The sequence below is a fragment of the Lepidochelys kempii genome, chromosome 2 (assembly GCF_965140265.1).
Source record: "Lepidochelys kempii isolate rLepKem1 chromosome 2, rLepKem1.hap2, whole genome shotgun sequence".
Classification (NCBI taxonomy): Eukaryota; Metazoa; Chordata; order Testudines; family Cheloniidae; genus Lepidochelys; species Lepidochelys kempii.
Genome location: NC_133257.1, coordinates 222,608,067 through 222,631,095, shown reverse-complemented (window position 1 = coordinate 222,631,095; position 23,029 = coordinate 222,608,067). Strand labels below are relative to the sequence as shown.

Below are 23,029 nucleotides of genomic sequence, written 5' to 3'. Positions count from 1 at the left end.
GGTTACATACACAAGATGGGTTAATGCTGATTTAGGAAGCATTAACTGATCTGAACTTTAGTATAATATGAAAGGGAACATGCAGTTTAGAGGGGCTGGTTCCTCGGCCAGTATATCTGTCTGTGGACTGCCCAGAGAGGACACCAAGGGCTATGTGCTGGAAGGGAAACATTCTGCATAGCCCTCATTCCCATACATATGATTTGTCTGTAGTTAAGCTTCCCTCCACATCATGCTGATTGGGAGAAAATGAAGGCCTATGATCCTATATTTTATGATGCTGGTTCTTACTTAGCAATTGTACCATGAAAGGGTCAATTCTACCTACTTCTATAATGTGTTTATGGGATAAGATAGTGTTTATAGATTACTCACTGCTAATCTCTTTGCAGATGTTCCTCACTTAAATTTTTGCTCAGGCTTCGTGTTGTTACAGATCTGATATGTGTCAGTGAACATGCCTGCTTTCCTTTCTACAGACAGGCAGCAAGTCCTAGAAGACATTTGACTCAGTGTTTATTCTGCTCTTTTTAAAAACGTGAAGTGTGATTTCAGCTATTTATAAAATAGCATCAAAGGCACAATAGTTAAAAATATTCAGGATAAATGTTCTGTTTGGCTTAAAATCATTTCAACCAGAGATAGAAGAAACTTAATTAGGTTAATTTTGCCCATCCTGACTTCCATGCAGGATTATTCTCTATGGTATAGTCTCAAGTACTTTGTCTGGTCCAGTCTTGGATGAGGCAAACAATGGGATTTCCACCATTGTTAAGAATTTTTTCTGATATTTAGCCTGAACATTCTGTTACTGAGTTCCATCCTATCACTCCTAATTAAAATGAATCCCTCAACAGTGCCTCTTCCTCTTGGGGCTCAATTATAGCCTTGGCTAGAAGACTCCCCTTGAATTACATGAGAGATTCAGACTCCCAGGAGGGAGAGAAATTCAATAGTTTTTTTTCCACCCCTAATTTCTATGTATGCTTCAGGCAGTGCTGCTTTGTACTCCAGTCAAATCTTAGCATTGCAGAAAATTCTGCAGTCTAGTTCTATGATTCTAACCACCTCACTTTTATGCCATGACATGAAAAGTGCAATAAAACATTTATTCTAAATATCTTTAACTACTGTGCCTTTGACAGTGTTTTATAAACAGCTGAAACCTACTGTATATTTTACAAAAGAGCAGAACAAACAGTGACTCAAATGATTACTAGAAATTCTACAGCCTTCAGATACTTGCCATTTTTAATAATCTCACCCTACTATAAGTTCTCAGTAGTAATGGAGGCAGAATATATTCCTAAAGGAGAAAACAACCAAATAGCTCCTGCAGTAGATGAGCAGGTTGATGTTTTAGACATCAGAAAACAGATTAAAAATCTATTTCCCAGTACAAACCTTACATACATAATTCACTACATAAATATGAAGAAACAGCCTAAAATTTGTGTTTTTTTTAATTGTAAGTTACTTCTTATTCAATTCAGCTGCTGAATTCTGCATTCCCTCAGCCAAAGGGTGCGGGAATGAAACTTTACATCATTTACTATCTGATTCACAAATCTGAATCATAAGAATGTTCACTGAGGGCAAATTAGCCTTTGTTACCAGCCAGCATCTAAGTTAAAAATTGCCCAGTCAAGAGTTCTTCTACAGTTATGCCAGGGTTGAGGGACAAGGGAGTAGTTATGCCAGGGTTGGGGGACGGGGGAGTACTGCTTTTCTATATCTGTTTTATTCATTATTCCTTATCAATGAAATCCACATTAGCCAGTCAGAAAATGTCTTTAATATTACAGGCAAGATTACATGTACAGTCTTGCATCTTCCAAAAGGAGACTACCACTGCTAGTCAATCAATCAGGCATTGATCCTGTCTCCACTGAATACAATGAAAAAACTCTCATTGATTTCAATGGGACCAAGTTCAGGCCTTCACCGTTATGATTTAACAAAATCCCACAGTGCTAGATATATCTTGACAAAACTCAGAGTTCACAAATATAATCTCAACAGTTGGAGTTGCATAAGCATCAAGAGGTGTAATTCCTTTAATCTCTAACTGATTTTACTGCATGCATAGCCCAGCATGATGGTGTGTTTCATTACACCTAGTGCTCCTCCTTGCATTTGGGGTAGCAGTCTGATTTTTGCTTCCAGCAACTTGGAAGGAACCGAGAAATCTGAGAGTCTGGAAACTTTGCCAACAAAAGTTCAGCTGGGCCAATGTAGTCTAAAAATCATCTGGAATGTGACACCCTCAAGTGCTTTCCAATGTAAGTTATGGATTTGGAAGCAGCTGCGGAAAATGTAATTTACCCTTACTCAGAGCAAAGAAAAAAGTGAACTTCCTTACAAGCTAAGACATGCATGCTCTCCTCTAGTTCACTCTTCTCTTCTTCACTACACCCCAGATTCTTCTGACATCCTGCATTTCAAGAGTTTGTGTACTATAGCTGGAGTTCAGAAATGCTGTGTGATTAATCTTGCCCTAAATTTTTCAAGTTTAAACAAACAGTAAAGCCCAAATTTTTAGATGCAAGTTTGTCTGAAGTGAGTATGCAAAACGCACACATACAAATTGAGGCTGCATGTTTTCTTGCATAAATCCTTGAGTTATGCGAGTACATCAGGTATTTCAGATGCACAACTAAGGTGTGTGCAAAAAATATGGACATACTTCTGTGTAGTCACTTTTAAAAAATTTAGACCTGTTTACTACAAAAATATTAACTAAGGATATGACCGTCTCATATTCTCCACCAAGTGCAAAATAATAGCTTCAAGCAATATTTCACAAGAAATCTTAAATTCTGAGTTGAATTTTATAAACTGGTGTTTAAAAGAGCACTCACAAAAATTAGAATATGACCAGGTATCCCCTAAACTATAGAGCAATGCGCAACAGAGCTGAAAGCCTTTTATATTTGGCTTCTCTCCAGTTTCATGGAAAGGGTGAAAGGAGGGAGCCAACTTTCATTTGCAGCCAGTGTATTTTTTTTAGATGTAAGCAGTGCATCATCATGATGAATTCAGTGATGGAGTTCAACTCCAGTTGGCTGCATCACCCAACATCCATTTCCCATTAACTTAGAGGGCAGAAAACATGGGCAATCACACTCGCCTTCAAGAATGGTGAGCTTGTCGCAGGAGAGTGATAGAGAGAAATTGGAAAAAAACCCTACATCCCCAAAAGTCACACAATTATGTTGCTTTAACCAATGGTCATGATGCTAGCCATTAGATTATTAATCCATTTCAGACCTAGTCCTGAAACCTTGATTCTAATAAATATGAATCGCAGGATCAGATCATTTAGTTCAGCCTAGCTTAATACTTCACTGAAGTTCAGTTTACTTTCAGTTATGACTAAAAGAAGCAAAAATAAAATAAATAAAAGCTTGATTTTTGTAGGGAGTCCAATAGCTGGCATTTTTAAAGGTCTAGAACTGGCATGATTAAAGCTCTAGAAAATATGATATATGAGGGAAGATTGAAGAAATTGGGTTTGTGTAGTCTGAAGAAGAAAAGACTGAGAGGGGCATAATATCAGTTTTCAAGTACATAAAAGGTTGTTACAAGGAGGGGGAAAATTGTTCTTCGTAACCTCTGAGGATAGGACAAGAAGCAATGGTCTTAAATTGCAGCAAGGGCAGTTTAGGTTGGACTTTAGGAAAAACTTCCTACCTGTCAGAGTGGTTAATCACTGGACTAAATTGCCTAGGGAGGTTGTGGAATCTCCATCACTGGGGATTTTTAAGAGCAAGTTGGACAAACACCTGTCTGGGATGGTCTAGATAATACTTAGTCCTGCCTTGAATACAGGGGACTGGACTAGATGACCTCTAGAGGTCCCTTCCAGTTCCATGATTCTATGATTTCACAACACCTAAAGTGACAGCTACCAACAGTGGGCCAGATCCTGGTCTAGTCTAGTCCCTGTTATGCCATCATAGCAATACAAATAAGACCTAAATGTGCCCTACATAAGAACCCTAAGTCCCTTGGCTTGAGAGGGTGGGTGGCCAGCAATTCCTGCTCGTGTATTGGCCCCTGGGAGGCCGTAACAAGTTGGCACAATTTAGAACAGGCCACTAGGTATGGCCCCAGGTTACGGGTGTGGATAGCTGTCTTTGATGCTTTGGTCCCGCTCAGATGTTCCAAACACTGGCTTGGGACACATGCACAGAGCTGACTGAAATGTTCTGAATTCTGAAAATTCAAATAAAAAAACCCAGGGGAAATATGAATAATTTTCCCTTTTCTGCTAGCTCGACTAATGAGGATTCAGACCATGGTTGTTAGTTACACCTTAGGGAGTGGGATAAGCTTCACTTCTTGTTAGAGATGTTCTAAAACAAGAATCTTATCCTAAACTACCTCTGTCCCCTTCCAAAAATGGATAGTTTAGATAAAATGGTACCTGGACTGAATCACCCTGGATTTTGAGTTTGCTTTTGAAAAACTAAAACCTAACCAAGTAGCTCAGTGGTGGGCAGCCTACTGCCTGCGGGATGCAGGTTGCCCACCACTGAATTAGATGTTGCAAAGCAACAATACGGCCTCCTCAGCACATCTCTACTAATTACATTGTATAATTTAATTTTTCTTGGAAAACTTAATTTTAGCTTTTATGGCTGGCACACTAGGACACTACTAAAAAGTAGTTTAGACCTAATCATATATATTTTGTAAATAAACAAGATTCTATTCAAAACCTAATATGATTAGAAATATTTTCATTGAATTCTTTGATGTTTCAATATTCCCCAGAAGCATGAGAAACCCAAACCCAAATAGTATAATATATATGAGAACCAGAAAGCGAAACGGATTATTATACAACGTGCAGACAGACACAATTAGAGTTACGTTGCAAGACATTTGCATTTTTATCCTGAATGTTCAGATGTTCAGAACTTCCTGGAAAAAATATTGCCGTTCAGCTGGAATTTTCTGTTCTTAGCCTCAGGTCATTGGTGGATTTTTCTGACAACTTCAACTACGTTTAGGTTAGGGAACTGAGGAAAAAAACTGTACTTTTCTCACTGAGCTAACATAAAGATGGGGAGGGTTTATATATATTCTGTGTGCAACTCATGGATTCTATCACATAAAATTTGAAATATTACAGAAAACAAATAAATAGTGGACATTAGTAGCCAGGTATACATCCCACTGAACTGTCAAATTCTTTGGATGGGGAGTGTGATCTTTTTTATGCAATTCTATCTAATACATGTACCTAATAATACAGTATTCAACCACTGTAGTGTGCTATTCAAGATCACTCTTATGCTAGTCACTCATTCTTACATTTTTATTTTTCATAGCCTTTAGGCAGAAAGGGTCAGCTACTTAAATATCTCTAAGCCTGTTATTGAAAAAGCCTCTCAGCACTGTCACGGCGCACTAATGGCCACAACGTTTCTTGGCATAGAATACCCACTAGCTTGCCCTGCACAAAACTTGATTAATTACATTGCCAGTGAAAAACCTGTCATGAGAACACTAAGGTCTAATACCGGGGTGCACAAACTGGGGGGAGTACAAGAGGTTCTCTGAGGTGGAGAGGGCAAGGAAACCTCAGCCTTTTACCCTTTTAAAAAACAAACATACAAATAAAAGCACAGGCTGGCTTATTTTCAACAATTTGATAAGTTTAATCATTACAGAAGGCTTACTGTGCCTTTAAAATTAATTTTGATTCTCATTAATTTTAAAACTCATTTAAAGTTTAATAAGTGATATTAAGACATAAACTGGCAACATATATAATAATAGTTGAGAGCCCAGGACCTCTCCAGTGAGTCAGATCCTCTAACACTAAACCGAATGAATGAATAGTCTCATCTCTGTGTTTCCCCTCCACCTTCCAGCCTGAAAAGCAGTGTCAGATTACAAGTAATGCAAAAAAAAAAATAAAAAGAACAGTTTCACATTACAAGTAAGGGAGGGAGGGGCACAACAAATCCTGTGAATGGTAAGGGGGAGCGCAATTGGAAAAGTTCTAATAGAAACTGCTTATTATTTCACACACTTTCCTGCCTTCTAAAGGAGAGTTTGGGCCAGAATCTTATATGGATATTCAGTGCAGGGGAGAGTGGAAAGAGCCTTCACTTTGTGTGTGAAAGGCCAAGCTGCCAGGCACAATTACAGTTCCTGTGTCCAAGGGCACATAGGCACTGGTCTTACTGTACTCCAGTACCCCCAGGGCCCCAAAGGAGTGGGGAGGAGATGTGGTCATCGCCCACACCAGTGCACAGAGCAGGACTGGTGCATAGGGAGAGTCTGCTGTATGCTGCAAAGGGACACTCCCAGTGAATGCTGGAATCTACATCCTGCTGTTGAACTGGATTAATTCCTGGTGCTCCTCTGGAGGTAGGGTAGCTCTGCACCAACCACATCACAAACGGCACATCTGTGCCTTAAATGGGGGTGAGCTCCATTTCAGTAATCTGCTTATTGAAGGTGTTCACCTTCCTTCATAAAAGGACCTATATAAAACAACAGTAGTAAAGGCGTAAAACATTTAAAAAGAGCCATTGCCAACCTACTAAATGAAATCCGAACCAGCATATTCTTCCCTGGTGTAACTATTGGCTTCTGACTTGCTATTTTTTAACCTGTTTTTTTGACCAATTGTTTTTATTGTGGTTGGGGGTTTGGGGGGGGTTGAGGTTGAAGATCCTTTTAAAAGTACTTTCTTAGTTTTTATGTCCTTTTTGCTTCTACTGTAGATCATAATCCTGTCAATACTAAAATTGTCAGCCGGTAAATAGAAAGGGCCAACAGAACTAACTTTATGTGGTGCTTAAAGTAGACAGAGAAGTAATTATTTTTCAAAAGAACTCTTCATCAGCCTGTCTCTGCTGACATTGAAGTCAATGGGATTTTCCATTCAATTACTTCAATGGGGACAGAGTCAGACCAATGGTGAGAGCTCTTTTTAAATTCCAGTTGATGGTTTATAACACTAGAAAATGGTCTAGAGGTGAGGTGCACAGGGTTCCAAAAAACAGCTTGCTTCCTAATTTTCTGTTAGAAAAGTGAACCTTCAAAAATTGCCACATAAAAATTATCTGTCTCTGTATTAAAGTATGACTGTTGACCTAAACTAGAAACATTGGTTGATAGGGATCTTAAAAGTAGACAGCACATGGTGGGACTGATGCATCTAGCAAAGGAATGACAAAATGGTTTGGTTAAAATAAGAACCAGTCTGAGAGCCTTAAGACAGCAGTGACTGTAGCTCTGTTCTTTGTGCTAGTGGAGAACCTTTCAGGCTTGTTCTCATACTGTTAAGAAGGACCTCATTGGGCAACTTCTCCAAAGAAATTTGGGAGGAGAGAGACTAAGCTCAAAGGAACAACTTCCTAATAAAGGAACATAAATATCCATGGTTGTTTCTTATCAAGAGTGAACATCAGACTGATTGGCCTTGTGTCCTCTTTTACCATGACCAGTTTTGTTACAGTTTTTCACAGATTATCTTCCAGGAAGTGAAATAGGATCCAGCAATAAGAGGTGCAAGAAACAGTGCACACAGTTGAGGTGGGAAAAGGAAATAGAGATCACTAAATTCTTTCAATTAAAAAAAGAAAACTCACCCTCCTGCACTGCACTTAGTTTCACTAGCATATGTGCATTAGTGAGAAAGGCATAAAATATAGTATAATGTGGGCATTTCCATCCCTATTGTGGCAGGATGCAATAAATATAGCAATCCCCATTTATACTGGCTAAATTCTGAGGGTTTACCAAACTGGACTTTGCCTTAAAATTAACTATCGAAAAATTTGGCTGCACGGTGAAAAATAACTGCTGATTACTGGTAAAGAACCAACCAGTAATTTCTAAGGCAAAATGGATACTGCCATCTAAATCCTAAATTATTAAAATATTAACAATTGCCGTTTTCTGTATCTCTGTACAAAATCCTATTTGCAAAACTCAAAACAATTTCTAGTCATAATAAAGAGAACATAACTGGCTATTTAGAAAAAAATCTTCTCTGTATCAATTAGTGAGCACCTTCCTTTGGATATGGATCCTTCATATTTGGATCCTATTTGGTATGCAAATCTACAATCTAACATAGCCAGCTGTACAGGTAAAGACATGCTGCATACTGCACATGTCATATAAAACAAGACAGAGGGTTTCTTATAGAAAGCAAATTAAAGTGAATTGAGCTTCTGAAGTGACTGAATTCCTGCAGGCAATGGGTAAAATTTTCAAAAGTGCGTAAGTCTCATGTTTAAAAGAGACTTAGGCACCCAAATCTCACCAGTGAGACTTAGGTTCCTACATTACTTTGACACTTTTGAAAATTTTACCCGATGAGAAAGTGCTTTCATTTTGGGGCTGCTTTAATAAAAATTCCATGGCTACTGAATAAATAAGGAATGTTTTGCTCCTCTCTTCACTGAAACTAATGAAGGGAGATGTCTCTGTTATTAATATCTTCACTGTTGCAAGGAAGGAGGAATAAAAAGAATTGAGGAAATTAAATTACAAAGTAAAATACAGAAAATTATGTAGGGAAGCTGAAATATAGCACCTAGACTTGTCAGTGACAATCTTATCATGTAGTGGGCCAAGTTGATCTCTGATGTAACTTCACTGAAGTTATACCAAGAATGAATTTGACCTGATCTCCCTTGAGAAATATGCAATGTTTATAAAGGATAAAGTTGTTCATGGATGCCCTTGCATGGATGCACAGTGAGGAGGAAAGGCCCTTCATTTTGCATGCTCCATACAAGATCTAGGCAATTGCAGTCCTCACTACTCTCCCAGGGGCAGGGAGGGAGGGACTTGGAGAAGACAAGGCCTTGGCTCTTGCAGCACAATTATTTACAGAATGAGACCAGTGAAGCACAGGAAGTCAGTTGCACCACACCGAAAGGGTGCAATAGTGGTCCTGCCAACTGTTTCCTCCCCATAAATGAGGTGCTGGAGATCATGTCCCAGTTACTTCCGATACTCTGATATTAAATCCACTGCTGATTATTTAAGCTAGCAACCAATAGCAATCAGTTCCCAGCTAGCTCAGGAAATAAATGTGTTTTTGTATTGAGTCCTAAAGGGCCAATTTTGACTTTTCCATTGCAAATGAATACTAGAGTTGAATTGCCCTCCTCCAAGAAGGTCTTGTTGTCCCCAAATAGCTCAGTCCTGGCAACAGACAGCAAGGACCTCCTGTTGACTTCAGTGAGAGGTGAATTGGACTCCAAGAACATTCCAACCAGTCATAAAGTCCATCTCTGTATATAGGGGTGGTGGTTTCAGAGACGTAGACTCTTTCTTCTCAGCATACTATAGCTCTGTAATGGTGTATTTTCTAGGAAGAAAGGATTTGCCATACTGGATTAAACTACTGGACTGGACAACTATTTCAAATTGAAGTAGAAATTCAGTAAAGGCCTGAGGATTAAATTATAGTTCTTTGAAGAAATAAGTAGGGAAAATTACTCTTTCCATGAGTGAATCCTCCCACTGGAATTTATTGCAAAGAACTCTATCTTTCTGACCATTTACATGAGCTTTTTTAATAGATATGCTACAGGATAGAAAATTATAAGAAATAAATCTCATTTGGTTTCCTCTGGAAGCTCCTATCTTTCTAAGCTAGCTTTTGTAGCAGAGTTGTCAGGGAACATTTTGTATTATTAGCAATTTCAGTTTCAATTTTGCCTAAGGCATTGCTGGCTACAGTGTTTTTAGACAAGATAATTTCTTCAAATGCTGAATAAGATGTAATACAAAAATGAACCCCTACAGTGGGATGGTTGATACTATATTTGTTTCCATTTTCTTTTCTTCCTTTTGTTTTTTGGTTCAGGCTGGTTGGTCAAGACATTTCTGTAATACTAAAGGCTGCAAGGGATGTCATGTTACTCTTTCCAATGAATTTCAATGTGCCTATGTGAGCAAAAGTGTTTACAAAATAAGAACTTTTCAATAGCCATTATTTTCTGCCAGAAATGCATATAATTTTCCACTTCACAGTGTGGTTCCAAAAGGAGAGAGAATTCACCAAAGACCCAGTGTTCTTCGGAAACACTTTGATCTTTCCAAGCATCCGAGATGGCCTTAGCATTCTTGAGTAGACTTGCTAAGCAACGTTTGCCATCTTCTCCTGAGCATACCTAACTGCTGTATGCCATGATCAATATGAATGAGACCATCCTGAAGACTTTGGGGGAAGAGGATCAGATTCTCATTTAAGGAGAATAAGAATGATGATTCTTTCAGACACACCCTAAAATGAATGAATTTTTATTGACTTAGAATGTGTGTGTGGTGGAAGAGAAGAGATCTCTCTAACCCTTCTCCCCTTTCACCAACACAAGAAAGAAAACAGCTGGAGATTAAATTTAGAAAAGAACAGAAAGCCGAGCTTCTCCCTTACATGTCTACCTCCCCCAAATCAGGATCGCCCAGGACTTCACAGGCCCCAAAAGTCAGCTCTGAGTCTGAGAATACCATTCAGAATGTGCTATTACTCACTATAGCCCAAATTGTGCCTGGCTGATGTGTGGATGCACAAGGAGGGACCGAAATCTGAAGTCTTACCTCTGTTCCCTACTCCCTCTGTGCAGCTGCCAGGTACAGTCAATCTCTGTCCAGAAAGAAGCACAGGAACTACTTCCACCTAATCACCTAGAAGGGCTCCAAGTCACCCTAAAGGGAGTAGAGAAGAGGTGATTTCTTTGTCCTGGACCCACAAACTGGCCAGCAGAACAGGCCAGGCACAAAGGGCCCGAGTGCGAGTGGCCCCAGCATGGCTGCAGAGAGAGGAGAAAAAAGTTTTTCTCCTACACACATACAAGGCAGATTTTTTATCCTACATTGAGCTCCAATGGAACTAATTCAGATTACACTGGTGCAATAAAGAGCTTCCTCCTTGGCTGTAGCTTTTCCAAACCTGCTATGGGTCTGATGGAGAAACCCACCAGTGAGTAGGGAAACGCTATGCTGATTGGTTGCCCTTCCTCCTAGGGAAGGACAGCCAATCAGAGCTACTACACTTGCTGAAGGACCACTTCTTTCCTCAGCTTATGTAAGAGGTTTCTCCATTTCCCTCTGCTCTGTATGCAAAGGACTGGAGCACTCCTGTCTCACACCCTGGGAGCTGTTGCTCCCTGCTGACTTTACAGCTCACGTGCGGTGATGAAGCACTGGCAATGATGTCATTCCCGCTCCTTCCCCCTGCATCCCCACTCAGATCTGAAAGGGTGGGAGGTGAAAAATCCCTGTCACCAAAGCAAGGACAGGCTGATGTAGATGTTTTTTGAATGGTGGTGGAAATGGGCCCGTGAACCTTCCCCCACACCATGGAGGAACCTCTGCAAATCAGACAATAATTTATATAAATATAGATTCTGCTTTTCTTTACCCCACAAGATGCTGGCCGACATGGAATTTGGCATTTTAATCCCAATCCTGCAAGCTGCTCCATGTCACTGGACTTCTGCACCAGCACAGAACCCCATGTTGGATGTGTCCTCCTAGGCCTTTAATACACTAGACAGGCCACCTTTATTTGAAATAATTCAGATGGATTAGAAATTACTTCATTTCAACAGATTCAACCCACCTGTTCAGTGTATAGTGATTTATGCTCCCACTGAAGTCATTTAGAGTCAAAATTATATTTTTAATGTTAAGAAAAATTCTGTCTCTTGGGTCTTCTTTCATGCCTTGTTTTTCAACTTCTTTGTGTAAGTGGGGGAATAGTCCCGCTATTGTGGGAAACTTTCCTGGCTTCTGCACTACCCCGGTGAAGTGGGCTAGCGAAAGGATCTGAGTCCTCGCTCCCACTTCCTTTACCCAGTGGCCTCCCTGCCCTTGAGGACTCCCCTTCCACTCTCCTGTCTGGCAGAGTCCTCGTAACCCCAACAAGGCTGGGCCCAGGATTCCTGGGGGGCTCGACCCCCAACCCTGCTGTGGTTACCTAGGACAGGGGCTAGGGTGTCCCCGCTCCGGGGTACTCTTTCTGCACTGGGCACTTCTCTGACCCACTGACCATTACATACAAGTTAAAGCAAATGCAAATTATTTAATCAACAATTAATTCTAAAAAGAATAAGGAAATGGGAAAGGTTAAAGGAAACACATCAACCAGCTCTGTGGCAGGGAACATCACAAACAGTGTCTCTGGAATGTCAGGGCACTTCACAGTCTGTTCCTTGTAAGTCCCAGGCCGCCTTCTCAGGCCTGGCTGTGCTGCAGGGATGCTGTGGGTTGGACACTTGCTCTGGTGGTGGCCACACACTCTCAGGCTCTAAGTGGTAGGACCCTTCTTCCCAGTGTCACCCCCGCCTTGTCGGGGTTACGATCCAAGCCTGGCCTGCAGAGCCTCTTGGCTGAGGCGTCTCCCTGTGCTGGGCCCGCTGCCCAGGGTCCCCCTCGGTCTCCCCAGCTGCTCACTGCACCCAGCTCCAGACTGCTCTAGCCCCAGCTACACCACTCTGTCTCTGCACTGCTGCTGCTCTGCCTCCAGCTCCCTGGGCTGCTTCTTTGGCCCCTCTGTCTCTGGTTGCTGCAGCTCTGCTCCCAGGACAGGTCTGCTCTGCAGGCTGCTTCTGTGACTCTGCTCCCAGCACTGACCTGCTTCCTGGGCTGCTTTTCTGGCCCCTCTGGATCTGGCACAGCTCTGCTCCACAGCTCAGCTTGGGACCCTGCTTTCTCCTTAGCTCGGCCCCCACTCTGTCTGACCCAGGCAAATCCAGCTCACACAGAAGATGGGACCTCCCTGGCCTCCCTGATTAGCCTGCCCGCCCTGTCATTCAGGCTGACCTGGAGCATTGGCCTCTCCCCATTGTTCCTGGGGACTGTCAGTCTCAGGGTCCTGGTTTCCCATAGACCCTTCTCCCTTTTAGTACTGGGAGCTAGCAACTAAAACACCCCCACTGAATGTTAGTAAGGGGGCAACAGTTCCCTTACATTTAGACCCAGTGGAGTCACTTTGGATTTACCCTGGTGTACGTGAGAATAAAATTTAAATATAATGGGATGAAATATGTTAGCTAGGTTCTCTTTTTTTGTCATATGGTGTTTCAGTCACTATCACACATGAAATACACAGACTGCAGATAGCATTTAAGGTTTTATGCTAAGTATTGTTGTTTTATTACTGTATTATATTCTGTTTGTCTGGTATAGGTGCTGGAAGGAGGAGTGTTGGGGGCTTGAAGTGTATTCCATCATCTAGGGTTTACACTTTGGTTAAAAAGATCTCAGCACCTCCTCTGTGCTAATTTTTCCAGCAGCCCTGCTGTTGTGTGGTAGGGTGTATTTTGTCAAATGAATTTCAAGCTAGCCTTTAGCCAGAATAGGTATAATTAGATGTTTTAGGTAAGAGTATGAAGGTTTGTTTGTGATGGATGTTTTTAGCGGCACTGTTCTTCTTTATTAGTACAAGTCCCATACCAGGACTGAGTATTAGTCTGGATATAAACACACGTCCACAGCGATGAGCGAGGGGTCACTAATTTCTCCTTTGATCGGTTCTGGTAACGCTACCGGCATCGAGCACTTCAAATAAAACAACGTGGCGTTAGCGGCTGAGTCAGCGTGGCGTGCCCGTTACACTTCCCATGCTGCTGGGTCCAGTACAAAGCGAGGTGCTTTCTGCCAGTGTCCAGTGCCTGCAGCAGCTCCCATTTTCCCACTACCCGGCACCTGGCCGAACCCAGTGGCGCTTCAATATACACCTAAAATCTGACCGGAAACATTTCAGCAAGGGAGGGAAAACAAGAGCTCAAAGAGCAGACGTGCCTCTCCAGTGCGCAGAGTTAGCATCTCCCCAAAACAGCTGTTTCCCTCTGCCCTGGGCTCAGCTGAGCTGCCTTCCCCGGGAGTCGCGGCTGCCCTGCCCCATGTACACGGCAGCCTTTTGGAAAAGCGGGGACCTGTTGCTGCTAGTTCGTGTGTCTGAGCAGGAATGTCTCTGCCTTGCAACAAACAAACAAACAAACAAAAAAAGCAGGGGAGGGGGGAAAGAAGTTGTGAGCAACTGCAGCCCGCAAGGCCCCTTTCTCGCCCCTTCCGCTGCTGAGAGCTGGGGCAGGCCTGGATCCCAACCCCCCGAGGCTAGTTGCCTTTGCAATTAACCGCGTCTCTTCTGCTCTTGGCTCCTTTTAATGAAGCTTCGGGTTTTGAGGAAGGGAAGCAACTTACGGGAGGGGGGTTGGGAACTGCTCCGCGGGAGGCAGCTCGGGCTGCACCCTGAGCTACCTGCAGCTGTCTCAGGCCAGGGCAGCGCGGGCAGGCAGACCTGGGCTGTTGGAAACCCACTCTTGGCGCTTGGGGATGACCACGTCAGCTTCCCTGTCAGCCACCGCAAATCGCAGCGAGCGGGGCCGCCTGCTGCAGGGGAAGAGGCAAGCGAGCCGGGGGATGCGGATGCTGGAGGCGGATTTAACCCCAAGTGCCTCTGGCTGAGGCCGTGGCGTAGGAAATCTGGCACTGTAGGAGACTGGCACTGGGGAAAGCGCATCTCCTAGCGTCCCGCGCCCTGCTTGTGTCTTGCCCTGGGAGCCAGCCAGAGCCCTGAAGCTGGCAGGGGTGGAAAGGAACGGGGGGGACTAGGCGGTGAGGGAGCAGGCATGTCCGGGACCCAGGCTCAGGGCGCTTAATTGAAACGGGTCGTAAATATGTGACATCTTTGATCAGTTGGATTTCTGTCCCAGATGAAAGGGGGCACATGGGGCTGGGGGGGGGGGGAGCCAGGTAGCACAGACAGGAACGATGGAGCACGATAGATAGATAGATAGATAGATAGATAGATAGATAGATAGATAGATAGATAGATAGATAGATAGATAGATACTCTGTTAATATCGTTAACATCGATGTAGCTCGCTCCGGAAGACGTTAAGAGCTGCCTTTTGCTGGCTAGGCGCTGCTAACGAACCGCTCGGACCATTGCTCAGACTGTGTTTCTTCTTTGCTAACCACTCAGACAACTGTGCACCCACGCAAACTCCCACTCCTCTCCGTGCTCTCCGGGGGCCTGAGGGTGGCACAGAGATTGTCAGCGGGGTGGGAATGCGGCAGGACCCGTTACCGGACCCGCTGCAAAAAACAAGGGAGGAGAACACACTGGAAGCCCGAGTCCTGGCTGGCGTTCCCGCCTGGGACAGAAGCAGGCTCATCTGGAAATGAATTCTGCTTTGAACAGATGCAGGCGAGGTGCTGCTGGGACTGGTTGCCAGCCTGTGCCAGGCAGCGGGAAGCAGGGCACCTACCCCGGTGCTTTATTGATGGGGGGGGGGGCTGGCTTCAGGCGTCGGATCAGGGGTCTGATGTGCAGTAGTGCGGGGACGCATGGGGATCTGGATCTGATGGGGTCGGTAGGAGGGTTTGGCTTGTGCTGCTACAGTGTGGGAGCCTAGGGAGCAAACCCACACCAGGCTCCAGCCCGATCCAGCGTTCCCCAGTCGCCCTCGCTGCTTCCTCCTTCCCCACCCACCTTGAGCCGGGCAGGGCGCGAGGTATCGCAGGACCTGGACAGCTCCTGCTTTGAAAGCAGCTTCCCGGCGGCAGCTCGAAAGCTCCCGAGCAGGCTGGCAGCTCCCAGCCGCCCCCCTCCCGGACCTCCCACCCCCAACGGGGAAGCCAAACCAGACAGCGAGTCAGATTTTCCTTTTTAAAGCCTCAAAGTGGCCACGTCCTCACGAAGAATGGAACCAATTTGCCCCCCCTCCCACCCCTCACGCGCACCCCCTCCAGCCCTCTGCCCCGCCCTCGCTCCGGCCTCCCCAGCTGCCGCCAGAGCTGCCGGGGCAGGTCGGAGATAAGGAGCACGTGACGGCCTGGGAGCCTCGCAGGGCCCCCAGGGCTGCTGCTCCGCCATTGGCTGCGAGGCGTTCGGGGACCCGCCAGCCCAGGGAACCTCCTGCCGTATAAATACGGCCGAGCGGGGCTTTATTATTTTAGCATCCCGGGCAGCAGGTTTCTGCTAAGTTTGGAGTTACTCGCCACGACTGTATGCCTGCGTCCCATAGGTAATATCTAACCACCGACCAGGGGCTCTGCAACACAAGGAGTCTGCATGTCTAGCAACTAGACATGCTCAGCTTTGTGGATACACGGATTTTGTTGCTGCTCGCAGTAACTTCATACCTAGCAACATGTCAATGTAAGTGCTTTCGGCTTGTTTGCGGTGTGGGGAGGTCTCTTTTGGGGGGGGAAGGGGTGTCCTTAGACTCCCCACTCTCCCTAGACTTCTTGTCCTTTGAGGGTGAGGAGCGGGGGGGGGTGTCTGTCAGTGTGGAGCTATACAGCCTGCATCTAATGTCATTGCCACTGAGCCAGTGCAGAGTGTCCGCCCAGTTCGGATTTTCACTTAAAAAAAAAAAAAACCACCAAAAAACACCCCGCTCTTTTTCTGTCTGAGGATGGCAGGAGGCCAAAGAATCCCCACGCTCCCTCTTTCTCCTTAAAGAAGATGGTGTTTTCCAAAGGCGAATGGAAAGTCTTCATTTGTGAGCAGATGTTTCAACTCCTAGCAGAGGGATATTTATAGGAGGCAGAGCAATCCTCCTAGCTGCACTAAAATTATACTTGTGTAGCACTTCAGACTAACTTTTTAAAAGGTCCGTGAGGGGGAGGGGTTGGAAAGCAACAGCTTACCCTCTCCTTGCAAGAACAGTAACGTTAGGGCGTTGTACAGCTTTGTCTGGGCGGCTGCTGCTGGCTTCTGCCCAAGTGGCGCCCTCTGGAGGGAGGAAACGAGTAGTGCAGGGGACCCCGTCTCAAAGTCTGTGGAGTCGGGATGGATTTACTCTGGAAAAGAATGGAGAGTGTCTCAGTTTATTAGATCCAGCCTCAAAAGGAGAAGTTATTAAAGTTCAGATCTCTCGGGGGTTGGCTGGTTGTTTTCTAGAAAATTTAAAATCGTACCTTTGGAGAAAGAAAGAAAACACTTGTTAGGAAAAAAATCTGACTGTGAAAAAATAATGTTTCTTGAGCTAGTGTGTAAAAAGTGAAGTAATATGCCGAGTATTGCCTTATGGAGACGCTGAGCTCTTCTCTCGCACGCTCACTTAACTCAGGAATAGTGCCCCCTTCTGGTAAACTTTAAAACCAGACTTTAGAGGTCTTAACAAGTCTTGCCTCTTAACTGAATGAGAAATTCAAGAGTCCCTTTGCTTTAATGCAACATTTGAAAATCATTTGCACGTCGAACACTTGTTCCTTTACATGACTTTCTATAAAAATGAGCTGTGCGTAGAGCCCATGTGGAAGCATCTCTAGACAAATGATCTAACTGGCTAAATACATCTGTGCCAGCTGTATTCCTTCAAATGGCACATGGATGCCATAAGTAAGCTTTTGAACACAATATTCCCATAAATTTCCCCATAAATATCCAATATGTTACACACAAGCAAACTCTGTTCGTTCTACAGATGATGCTTTTACTCAATGACATCCTTTCTGATAGATGGTTGATCTGTCAAGAGCATTAAGTCAGCAATGACTTTACGATGGTGACCAGTGTTGAATAACTGATTGTCCAGAGCACAGGAAAGGACCTAAAGAAGTAAAAAGTTATCACTGTAATATCTTTACGACCATACTGGCTTCCTCTCTTCCACTATCTACTTATTATCAATTTGACCCTCACAACTCCCTGGCTGAGGCTAAACATAGACATTTTTCTCCCTCTGGTGGTAAGAAGAAATAGTAACACATTTTGCAATTCCAGTAACATTCTAAGAGACAGAGACCTTCCAAAAATGAAGGGGATTCATGGGGGAATTCCATCATGTCAGTCAACCCTAAACTTAAGAACATATGACCTTTTCCAAAAGGATAATAAGGAGAGAATTTAACCTGAAATAATTATCATTTAACACCCAAAGTTTTACATTTTTATATTAAACTGCTAGTTTAGATAACTAGAATTCAGTTTGGTATTTGGGAGCACACCAAACTGATGTTTTAATAATATGTTTTACAAATCAATATTCTGTATATTGGATTATGCCAGTCATCTTTCTGTTAAACTGTACCAACCACTGGCATTGGTCTTGATCATAATAAATTGCCAAACTGAAAATTTAAAAGACGCACACTCAAGTTTTAAACATATCAATTCAGTGTGGTCGAAATATAGTGGAAAGTACAGATTATCTTGCTCAATTTTGAGCCAGAATAGACATGTTTTGACTAAATTGCTTGCAGTCTGCAAAAATTAAATAAAATGAGAAAAACATAATTTTATAGATTTTTCATTTGGGAGATTCAAAGCACTAAAAAGCACCCTTGAACAGTTTGTTATGTAGTATTGAATAACAAAAGTGTCCATAAAGAAAGTTATTTATCATTTGATGGCTAATCTAATTACTTTCCTATACAATGTATCTGTAGTCATTGTGTTTAGAATTCTCATATCAGAAATATTGATGAGTTGAAGTAGGCCCCTCCCCCAACTTCACAAAAATGAGCTTGGAGCCATTTACAAGAAAATGGAAAATTATTCCTTTCAATCAAGATCTTTACATGCATCAGTGTTGCTGGATTTGTCCCCCTGTCTGTCTCTATGTCTCTCGCGCGCGCACTCTCCTCTCCTTCTCCTCCCCCTTCCCTCCTCCCCATTCCCCCCCTCTCCCTCCGTCCCTAGGCCCAGTTATTATTTTGATGGGAGATTTTCCTGAGAAAGCGCTGCAGGATCAGGTCCACATAGTACATCCAAGTCTTACAATATAAAATGTAGTTCTGTATTTAATTTCCTTAGTCAATCTGTTTCTCCACATAAAATCTCAGTAATTACTACTGTAAACTAACATTTTAATAATCTTAATTAAATGTTGGGGTATTTTACAAGCATTGAAATTTAAGCTTTTTAAAGCTATTGTAACCTACAATCTATTTTTTCTTCTTTTTCCTTCTTTTTCCAGCAAATGAGGTCAGTATAATTTCATTCAATATACAATATTCACCCTTAACTAACAAGCTAGGCACCTTTTTTCTTCAGAATTGGCATTCACTTACCTTAATTCCCAAGATGATCATGGAAAAGCTAGCAATCATTAAGTGCTATAGGGACTGTCTAGAAATGTGCCCACCCCAATTTCCAAATGGGCAGGGCTTTTTTAAGAGACTGCCTTCGTAGGTGAAAATAATATAAAGAGGAAATAACATAGCTGTGACATTTGGATATTATACATGGCCCTTGGGTTGGAGATTATTATACTTTAAAGCTTAAGTATCTCTATAAATGTTGTTTAATCAAAAGGATTATGAATGAATTCAGGTGTGCTTTTATTTATACCTTGTTTGCATGCTGTGGTAAATATAAACTAGCCAATTGTACATGTAAGTTTTTAACAGATAGCTGTATGCATTAATAATCTAACATAATGTGTACAATATACATAATTTCTCCTAGATTTTAGAGCAATTTCACAAGTACAGATTTTTGAGCAATTACAAAATATAGAACTTGATTTAAGAGGCTGAATCTCTGTGTTTGTATATTATAGTAATTTAATAGGGTTTGTGATAGAACTGTTATTAATTTCCGTTTTGTTATAATTCATTCCTTTTTAGGCAACTGCAGGGCGGAGGGTAAGCATTGTTATTATTATTTATTATTGTTTGTTTAAGAATTTTGATGAAATTTTCACAGACAAACTAACATTTTGTTGGATATAGGTTGAAAAGAAACATATTTAACCTATCTTTCAGACACTTGACCAATTTAGCACTTAAATTATTAGACAGTAAAAAGAAGAAAACAGCTGTTGGGCTATATTTACACTAGTGTAAACATAGATTCTGGATTTACACTGGTTTACCTGAGAGAAGAATTGTGAACACAGAGAACTAAGTTATATTCTTGAGAACATTTCAGAAAGCAATTGATGACAAATACACATTTTACACAACAGTGGCACCTATTCAGGTCTATAATGATGGAGAAAATACATGTTATTTTTAGAAATAAATAACATATTAGTGCTAATTATTCAGTGTGGAGTAAAACAAAAATAAACTTTACATGGATGTGTTTCCACAGACTATTCTGTGCTTATCTAACTAAAATATTGTTATAGCCTACTCCTCCTTCTTAATAAGTTATAGGGAAAAGATCAGTTATATCTATCAAAGTAACTATAAGTGGCATATATAATATAGTAGTTTTGTCACACTTTCACAAATTGATTATTCTAAACAATGCAATTTGTTTATGTGTTCATATATTTTGCTGGAGGACTGCATGGCAAATTACATTGTTTTCTTTTTCTTTCTGCAGGGTCCCAGAGGAGACAGAGGGCCACCAGGAGAAAGGGTAAGGAACCATGATTGTTGTTCAACTATTTATGTTAGAACAATTGTCTTTGGAGGACCAATAGGAAAGAACCAACTACATTAAAGCACAAGTAATGAAATAAATTCACTTGTGAGAGTTTTGTGTACGCACTTTTATAAAAGGTAAATTACATGGCAGACCAGATTCTGCCCCAAGTGACATTTGTGCAGCCTGGTTAAGGTGCTGGGGCTGCCCAGGTGTGAGTTCAGAACTTGGCCTAGTACCTTTGGTCAATAGTCTGAAGAATAATTTCCAACTGTACACAGTGGAGGCCGGTGACATGAAAGTGGAAAAGAAAAGCTGACGCGGAAAGGTGCAGATTCAGAGCTGGTTCAAAGCATTGGGTAAAGATAAAACTATGCAAAACACTAAGCAGAATAGACAAAGCCTGCCCTGAGAAGCTTTCACTTATCGTAAATCAAATATACGTGGTGAAAAAACTTTTGTAGGCAAATGTATCTTGTGTATATTCTACTGGTCAATGAGAAGGAGGTATTCATTCATGGATTTTGTTTATGTAACTGTAAGTGAAGATAGTTACATATCTAATTACAACTTTCACATACTCCTATTATTTACATCCATTTTCTTTTTCTGGCTTGCTTTGGTGTCACGCAGCAGTTTTTTTGGGAGGCATATTTTTTATCTTCACAAGGTGCAGTAGTGATGGCTGTGGTTTTGCATCATTTTATATCATGGAAATGCCATGATATGGTGCATATTTTGTGTAATGATCACTTACAAGCTTTAACACCCACACTGTAAACCATTAAGAAGAATACATATACTTTTGGCTGTATATTTGCTTTACACTATTTACTTCTATCTAAATCCATTTAAGAATTATTTTCCGTATTGTAACAATATATAGTAGTGTGTGTACAGTGGTCCCAGTCTTGCTCCAGCTGAAGTCAATGGGAGTTTTACCACAGATTTCATTTGGAGAACAGTTTGGGCCCAAAATACAGAGTAAACTAAATGCTGTCCTCAATCACACCTGTAACTGAAGGCACAAAGTAGCGGGGCTGCATGGGTGTAACTGAGGATAGATTTGGCTCACAAGTTGGTTGTGCATATGCAGTTTCAAGCAATTATAGCAAATGAAGAGTATCGTCAATTGTGGTAGAGGGACAGAACAGAAAATCTTTACAGCACTCTGTTTTGCTTCTGTCATCAGATTTGTAACTATATTGGGCCAGATCCACTGCTCATGTAAATTGGTCTCATTGCATTGAGTGTAATGAAGCTATGCTGATTTACACCAGTGGAGGGTTCTGCCCAGGAAGCCTCAGCTGACTTCCCCCCAGTTTTCAGGGGCCGTTTTGTACACCCGCTCATTTGTGCCCACAGTTGTTGCATGCCCAGTTATTTGTACCTGCAGAAGACTTAATTTGTGACATTTGGGCACAAAAATAACTATGCCAGTGTCAGCTGCCCATACTCACTTTGAATATCCCCTTAGTGCTACTTAGTGTGAATAAGTATGGCAGAATCGGGCCCTGTGTATGCAAATTGCAGGTACAAAATTTGACAGTACTTCAAAATTGAACATCCCAATTTAACAGCCATTTTTGAGAGCATGGATCTAATAAAAGCTCCAAAGAGCCTCTGATGCTCTAAAACATAGTAAACGTACTCTTATGGTGAAACAATATGGCAATGGAAGTTCAGACTGTGCTAACTTTTTAGAAGTTAACAGTCAGTGTTGAAGTTGCATATATGGGAATGTTGGAGAGTATGTCCTAGCTTCTTTCTTACCTCTGATTTCACAAGTTCAGAATCTTCTTCAACTACTCCTAACATTCACTTCATTTTCATCTTTTTGACTCTAGGGTCTACCAGGTATACCAGGCAGAGATGGTGAAGATGGTCCACCAGGGCCACCAGGCCTCCCTGGTCCTCCAGGTCTTGGCGGAGTAAGACATCCAAATTTTAATTACTGAAACTGATCATCCATGCATTGTAGCATCTGTTGATTAAATATACATCTATCAGAAAATAAAGGCATTTCACTTTAGAATAGGAGAAAACATTCTGTTGGACTTGGAATGGGATGGGATTCTTAATTCCATTTCACTGAAATGTTCTTCGAGGGGTATATTTCCCATGATGAATTTGGGACCCATATAAATGTCAGTAGGGTACTTAGCACATGCATGAAGAGGAGAATTAACTCCTCGATTCCCTAATGCTATTTTTTTTCTTGTCTGAGCATCTCAGATCTGTGCACCCATGACATATTTTTGTTATTCAGGAATTAACTTAAATGAAATCCATACTGATTAAGCACATGGGCAAACAAGACAGCACTTTTTGCTGTTGGCTTCACATGAGGGGAAGTTAGTATTGAAACCAAGTGTAGAAATAATATAATATAATAATTTATATATAAATAAAATAAAAATGTAGTAAATGTACTGTTATGGTGAAACAACATGGCAATGGAAGTTCAGACTGTGCTAACTTTTTAGAAGTTAACAGTCAGTGTTGAAGTTGCATATATGGGAATATTGGAGAGTATGTCCTAGCTTCTTTCCTTCTCACTAGCTAATAAACTATATCTTTCTTCCCTCTGAATTTTTCAGTATGAACAATATCAGTGTCTCAGAGCTTAAATGGATTGTGTCTCCTCTACCCTTTTTGCAGAAACAATGTGTGCTTCGCTTCTTCTCAGAAGGCCTTGTTATG

General features: G+C 42.0%; 1 protein-coding gene across 1 annotated transcript in view; it reads left to right on the top strand.

Annotated features, from left to right (window-relative positions):
- Window positions 1-16,089: 16,089 nt before the first annotated feature.
- Window positions 16,090-23,029, top strand: part of COL1A2 (collagen type I alpha 2 chain) — a 50,045-nt gene continuing 43,105 nt past the window's right edge. The window contains exons 1-5 of the mRNA XM_073329671.1: window positions 16,090-16,159; window positions 18,927-18,934; window positions 19,579-19,596; window positions 20,285-20,320; window positions 22,174-22,257. Coding sequence (XP_073185772.1) covers window positions 16,090-16,159; window positions 18,927-18,934; window positions 19,579-19,596; window positions 20,285-20,320; window positions 22,174-22,257 — 216 coding nt within the window. The remainder of the gene's footprint in view (window positions 16,160-18,926; window positions 18,935-19,578; window positions 19,597-20,284; window positions 20,321-22,173; window positions 22,258-23,029) is intronic.